Source organism: Otolemur garnettii, unplaced genomic scaffold, assembly GCF_000181295.1.
Source record: "Otolemur garnettii isolate 467f Iridium unplaced genomic scaffold, OtoGar3 scaffold00233, whole genome shotgun sequence".
NCBI classification, from domain to species: Eukaryota; Metazoa; Chordata; class Mammalia; order Primates; family Galagidae; genus Otolemur; species Otolemur garnettii.
Genome location: NW_003852628.1, coordinates 1,412,094 through 1,418,827, shown reverse-complemented (window position 1 = coordinate 1,418,827; position 6,734 = coordinate 1,412,094). Strand labels below are relative to the sequence as shown.

At 49.1% G+C, this 6,734-nt stretch overlaps 1 protein-coding gene across 1 annotated transcript in view; it reads left to right on the top strand.

Annotated features, from left to right (window-relative positions):
- TIMM50 (translocase of inner mitochondrial membrane 50) overlaps window positions 1-4,706 on the top strand; it is an 8,892-nt gene extending 4,186 nt beyond the window's left edge. Inside the window, exons 5-11 of the mRNA XM_003802127.3 lie at window positions 410-468; window positions 561-680; window positions 1,074-1,178; window positions 1,273-1,371; window positions 2,734-2,890; window positions 3,359-3,465; window positions 4,493-4,706. Of these exons, the coding sequence (XP_003802175.1) occupies window positions 410-468; window positions 561-680; window positions 1,074-1,178; window positions 1,273-1,371; window positions 2,734-2,890; window positions 3,359-3,465; window positions 4,493-4,594 (749 nt within the window). The 3' untranslated portion in view covers window positions 4,595-4,706. The remainder of the gene's footprint in view (window positions 1-409; window positions 469-560; window positions 681-1,073; window positions 1,179-1,272; window positions 1,372-2,733; window positions 2,891-3,358; window positions 3,466-4,492) is intronic.
- Window positions 4,707-6,734: the final 2,028 nt, after the last annotated feature.

Sequence of the window (6,734 nt, the reverse complement as noted above, 5' to 3'; positions counted from 1 at the left end):
GTATACAGTTTATATATTCATCGTAGTTCAGTTAGACTTAGCATACTGGCCTAAAGTGAGCAGATCTGGAAGCCTAGTGGTTCAAAAAGTACTAAATATATTGGCAAAATGTCAGTACATTTGTATGAAGGAGGGGTTTAAGTGGGCCGATGTATATAAACATTTCATTTTATACCTGGGTGGCGTGTAGATAATAGATGTTCAGCTTAACATGGGGCAGGTAAATAAATATCTCTGTTCCTCTCTGGTGGTATATCATTGTCTTCTACCTTTGGACCTAGAAATGAGCTGGTTCGTAGCAGGTAGGTTTGCAGACTTGTTTGTACCTAGTAGATGATAAACCACTGGTTTGACTGGGAGGTGAGCAGGGGCTTATCTTGGAATCCCTTTGTGCCTGGTGTTCTCCTAGATCCAATTCTGGTACAGCAGTTGCGCCGGACATACAAATATTTCAAAGATTATAGACAGGTGAGCAGGAGCCCTGGGCCCAGTCCCTATCCCTCCCTTTCTAGCCCCCAGCCTCCTTGTCTAAGTGTTCCCATCCTGTCTCTCTCCCACAGATGATCATTGAGCCTACCAGCCCTTGCCTTCTTCCAGACCCTCTGCAGGAGCCATACTACCAACCGCCCTATACGCTTGTTTTGGAACTCACTGGTGTCCTCTTGCACCCTGAGTGGTCGGTGTGTCCTGGGGAAGGCAGCGGGTTGGGGATGGACCTGGGTGGCTGGGTTGTGATGTGGAGCTTCACCCCCAGCTCTGCTATGAGATCTTGGTGAGCAAGTATCACCTGTCATTGCCTCACTGTCCTCAACTGGGAGAAGACAATAAGGATAACACCCATTCTGTAGGATTGTTGTAGAAGTGTCTTGGCACACAGTAAGTGCTACAAGGGAGTTAGTTCTTGTTCTGGGACCCAGACCCTCAGTCACAGTCCATGAACTCCTAAACTCCCAAGAGCCACCAAGACTTGGGGAGAACTCTGGTTCTAGAATTCCTCAGACTGGGTCTCTGCCCTCTTGGGGACTCTGAGGCCTCTGGGTCTTAGTGTTTTACAGTCTTCACTGTCTTCTCAGCTGGCCACAGGCTGGAGGTTTAAGAAACGCCCAGGCATTGAGACCTTGTTCCAGCAGCTTGCCCCTTTGTATGAAATTGTCGTCTTTACTTCAGAGACTGGCATGGTGAGGCTTTGGGGCAGTTGCATGGTGGGAGGCATGGAAAATCCAGAGGGCCAGAGTTTGGTCTGACCTTTTCTCTCTCCCTTCCCTCCCCCAGACTGCATTTCCACTCATAGACAGTGTGGACCCCCATGGCTTCATCTCCTACCGCCTCTTCCGGGACGCCACGAGATACATGGATGGGCACCATGTTAAGGTACCATGTAGGGGCCATGAGATCCTCTGGGATTTGGGGAGGCTGGCCCTGCCTGAGGGAAAGAGGGCCAAGTTATGACCCTTTCCTTCCCCCAGAATCTAGAGGCAGGCGTGGGGATAAATAGGTTCTCCCTAAAGACAGTTGGGGGTGAGTAGTAGGGACAAAGGATTTGGCAGTAAGTTTTTTGTCTCTCTGCACCTTTAACTGAGTGTTTCTGGGACCGTGTGTAATTATAATCACCCATGTGATACTGTTTGGGGTTGATTTGAACTGGGCTGTTCCCATGGCCACTGGTCTGTTCAGGGGTATGTGAGTCTGACTTGGAGTATCCATGGGTCTGGGTGTTCATTGGTTTCTGTCTGTGTCTTGCTGGATTTGGTGCTCTGTGTTGTTTGGGGGGATTCAGGAGTCCATGGGTCTGTGTCTAGCTGGCTGTCCTTGTGTGGCTCCCTGGGTGTTGTTGCACATCTCTTTGCACCTGTTTACCTAGGTGAGAGGTTCTTTTTTTTTTTTTTGAGACAGAGCCTCAAGCTGTCCCCCTTGGTAGAGTGCTGTGCCATCACAGCTCACAGCAACCCCCAACTCCTGGGCTCAAATGATTCTCTTGCCTCTGCCTCCCAAGTAGCTGGGACCACAGGCGCCCGCCACAACACCCAGCTATTTTTTGGTTGCAGCCATCGTTGTTTGGTGGGCCCCGGTTGGATTTGAACCCACCATCTGAGGTATATGTGGCTGGCGCCTTAGCTGTTTGAGCCACCCCGAGCCCCAGTGAGAGGTCCTTAAACCTGCAATATGTCATAGTCACCTGGGGCAGTGGTTAAACATTCAAGTGCCCACCTCCCTCCCCAGAGAACCTTCGAATAAACCTCTGGGTGCTGGTCTCTGGGTCAAGGTGTCTGTGTGACTAGCTCTGCTCTGCAGCTCCCTAAGACATTTAATATCATCATCCAAACCTGGTCTTTTTTTTTTTTTTTTTTTTGAGACAGAGACTCAAGCCATCACCCCTGGGTAGAGTACTGTGGTGCTGCAGCTCACAGCAACCTCTAACTCCTGGGCTTAAACGATTCTCTTGCCTCAGCCTCTCAAGTAGCTGGGACTACAGGCACCTGGCCATATTTTGGTTGTAGTTGTCATTGCCGTTTGGGAGGCCTGGGCTGGATTTGAACCCACCGGCTCTGATGTATATGGCTGATACCTTAGCTGCTTGAGCTAGAGGTGCCGAGCCCAAGCCTGGTCTTTAGGAGGCCCTGCCATGGCAATAACTCGTGTGTGTGTGTGTGTGTGTGTGATCTCCCTCTGCATATTCATGGGGTAGGGACAAGAGAGGCACCCATGTTAATCTGATCTATCATATATTTATAGGACATATCATGTCTGAATCGGGACCCGGCTCGAGTAGTAGTTGTGGACTGCAAAAAGGAAGCCTTCAGCCTACAGCCCTATAATGGTGTTGCCCTACGGCCTTGGGATGGCAACTCTGATGACCGGGTCTTGCTGGATCTGTCTGCCTTCCTCAAGAGTGAGGCTGACCTCTGACCCCAGAGCCCCAGACCCTCAAGAAGAATGATGGATGCATGATTCTAGCTTTCTTTTTGTTGTTGTTTTTTTTTTTTTTGCAAGGGGGGAGGAGCAATAGAGTCTCACTCTATGCCCTGAGTAGAAAGCTTTATAGCAATCTCAAACTCTTGGGCTCTAGTGCAATCCTTTTGCCTCAGCCTTCCAAGTAGTCTAGCATCCTTTTCATGAAAAGCTGGGTAATTAAGTGCTGGAGGTCCTTGAGCATCTTGGAATCTTTAAGAGCTTTCTAGAATATTTGTGGTGCTCTTCTGGAATGTTTAGGGGATACTTGGGAAAGTTCAGGAGACCCTTTTCAGAGCATTAAGAAGCATTTTAGATGACACCCCACCAGTTCTGACCTGACCTTGTGGGCCCTAGCTCCCTCTTGCCTTCAGAAGCCTGGCTGACAGGCCATCCATTATGCCCACAGCAATCGCACTGAATGGTGTGGAGGACGTCCGGACTGTGCTGGAGCACTATGCCCTAGAGGATGACCCGCTGGCAGCCTTCAAGCAGCGTCAAAGCCTGCTGGAGCAGGTTGGTGCCCATACCCCAGACAGAATTTTAGTTTTGAGGCTCCTGAAGGAGGATCCCAGGAGCAGCCTATCTCCCTGCTGGGCTGTTTGACCTTGAGCAAACACTTTGTCTATATTGCCTCAACGTCTAACCAGGGGAAAGAAATGCAGCCTATCTTGTAGAGCAGCTGTTGTGATGAGGGATGAGTTGATCCTATAGCCTACTCTGAGAACAGGAGGCAGGAAATGGCAAGGGTTTGAGATAGGTCTGTGAAAGGGGTCACCTTTGATGGCCTTGAGAAGGTCTTGGGGGTGGGGTACCTTGTGGAGGTGGACTGTGGGTTTAGATCAGATATGGAAAGATCAAGTCAAGTGACTCCGGGGCACTTGACATAAGGGTGTGGGGGAGGAGTTCTGATGGTTTTGATGAGATGCTGATAATTGGGAAGTGGGACTAAGAGACTGATTGCTTCTGGGAAAGAGATTCCCAGGGGTCTAGGCTGAAGTGAAGCAGATTCTGGATCATGTTCTTGAGGGGCGGGCTGGAGCCTCTCAGTGCCCAGAGGACTCCTTGGAGATTTGGGCTTGGGAGTCTCCAGCATCCAGCCAGGGCTCATGGGACATAGGGTTACACACTGGGGGCCCAGAGAGCAGGATGGTGCAGTCTGGGGAAGAGGGCTATGAGGTTTAGATTTAGGGTCTCATACTAGCATCCAGATTCAGGTAATAGGGTCTGGGATAGGATACCCAGGTTCAGGGAGGGGCCCTTGGGGTCAAGAAAGGGGATTATAAAAGTTTGTATCTGAGTAGCTGCCGAGGTTCAGGGCCTAGGATTTGAGTATGGAGTCCCCCAAGCATCTGAGCCTATACTTCTGTGACCTAGAGCTGGTTCTTACCAGTGCTTGAGCTGGGGGGAATGGGTCTAGGCTGGGCAGAAGTCCAAAGGAAAGGTGGTCCCTGGACTGAGTGCTGGGAACCTGCAGGTTTGGGAGGGGACTTTGCCCTCTCCAGGCTGATTGTCCTTGTCTTACATCTGCCCCCAAACCCAGGAAGAACAACAGCGCCTGGCGGAGCTCTCCAAGTCCAACAAGCAGAACCTCTTCTTCAGCTCTCTCACCAGCCGCTTGTGGCCTCGCTCCAAACAGCCCTGACTTCTGGGCCTCCTCAAACTCAGTGCCTGGGTCCAGAGCCCCAGGCCCCAGTACTCCCAGACCAAGGCTTGGGCAGCCAGATGTCCAATAAATTGCATCCCAGATGCCATAACTGCTGTGTCCGGAGGCTCTCCAGATGGGGCATCAGGGAGAGGTCTGCTGATTGCCTGCAAAGTATAGAGTGGGTGCTTTGTTAGATCAGGATTGGTTTTTAACCCTGGTCTGGGAATCTAAAAACCTGGGTGCCTATTTGGCTGTGTCCTTCTGTGTGATCTACAAATAGTCCACCTCTCTCTGACCCCAGATTCCCTGTGTTGGAGAAGAGAAGATGGCAACTGGGGTTTTATTTGTTTATTTTTTAGTGTTTTTTTTTTTTTTTTTTTGTGTTTTTTTTTTTTTTTTTTTTCTTGAGACAAAGTCTTGCTCTGTTGCCCAGGCTAGAGTACTGTGGCATCAGCCTAGCTCATAGCAACCTCAAACTCCTAGATTCAAGTGATTCCTACTTCAGCATCCTGAGTAGCTGGGACTACTGGCTCCTGCCACAATGCCTGGGTAGTTTTTCTGTTTTAGTAGAGACAAGGTCTCGCTCTTATTCAGGCTGCTCTCAAACTCTTGAGCTCAAGGGGGTCCTCCTGCCTTGGCCTAACAGAATGCTTGGATTATAGGCTGAGCAACTACACCTGGCTTTTGCTGGAACTTTCTATGATGCTTGGGCCATGTTCTATTACCTGCACCATCCACTACAGTAGCCAGTGGCTACTGAGCACTTGAAATACAGCTAATGTAACTGAGAAGCTGAATTTTAATTACATTAATTTAAATAACCATGTTTCCCAGCACCTGAATTGACTGGCACCATTGTATAGTATTTAAGAGTGTAAGTTCCAGGACGGTGCCTGTGGCTTAAGGAGTAGGGGGCTGGCCCCATATACCGGGGGTGGCGGGTTCAAACCCAGCCCTGGCCAAAAAAACTGCAAAAAATAATAATAAATAATAGATTTCTTTCAAAAAAAAATAAGAGTGTAAGTTCCAGATTATCTGGGTTCAAATCCAATTTCTTCTACTCCCTCCCTGGCTTGTGATTCTAGCCAAATTACTTCACTTCTCTGTGCCTCAGTTTCTACATTTATAATATACTAGCTTCTACCTCACAGGCTAGGTTTGAGGGGTGAATGAGGTGCTCCCATGTAGGCAATCAAATCGAAGTGATGTGAACCCCAGGCAAGCCACCTCTGCCTCAACATCCTCATCTCTAAAATGGGGTGGGACAAGCAGGACATAGTGGCTCATGCCTATAATCTCAGCAACTCAGGAAGCTGATGCAGGAGGGTCACTTAAAGCCAGAAGTTTGAGACCAGCCTGGGCAACATAGCAAGACTCTGTCTCTAAAAACCTGAAAAAAAACTAGTCAAGTGTGGTGGCACCCACCTGTATTCCCAGTTACTCAGTGGGCTGAGGCAGGAGGAGGATCGCTAGAGCATGGGAGTTCAAGGCTATCATCATGTCACTGCACTTTAACGTGGGCGACAGAGTGAGACCCGATCTCTAAAAATAAAAAATAAGGGCCAAGTGCTATGCTCATGCCTGTAATCCTAGCACTCTGGGAGGCTGAGGTGCATGGATTGCCTGAGCTCACAAGTTTGAGACTAGCTTGAGCAAAAGCATGACCTCGTCTCTAAAAAATAGCCATGAATTGTGGCAGGTGCCTGTAGTCCCAGGTACTTGGGAGGTTGAGGCAGAGAATAGCTTAAACCCAAGAGTTTGAGGTTGCTGTGAGCTGTGACGGCATAGCACTGTACTGAGAGCAACAAAGTGAGACTATCTCTAAATAAATAAATAAATAAAATAAAAATAAAATGGGTGATGATACTGCTTTAGTAGAGCGGTTGTGAGTAGTAGATGAGATAATCCATACCAGGTTATATACACATGTTGCTTCGGTTACCAGGCTCTGCTGATTATTCACAAAGTATTTTGAGCCACACCAAGCTTGGTGGCTCATACCTATAATCCCTAGGATCACTTGAGCTCAGGCGTTTGAGACCAGTCTGAGCATGAGCGAGACCCTGGGACAGTCGCCTGTGGCTCAAAGGAGTAGGGCGCCGGCCCCATATGCCAGAGGTGGTGGGTTCAAACCCAG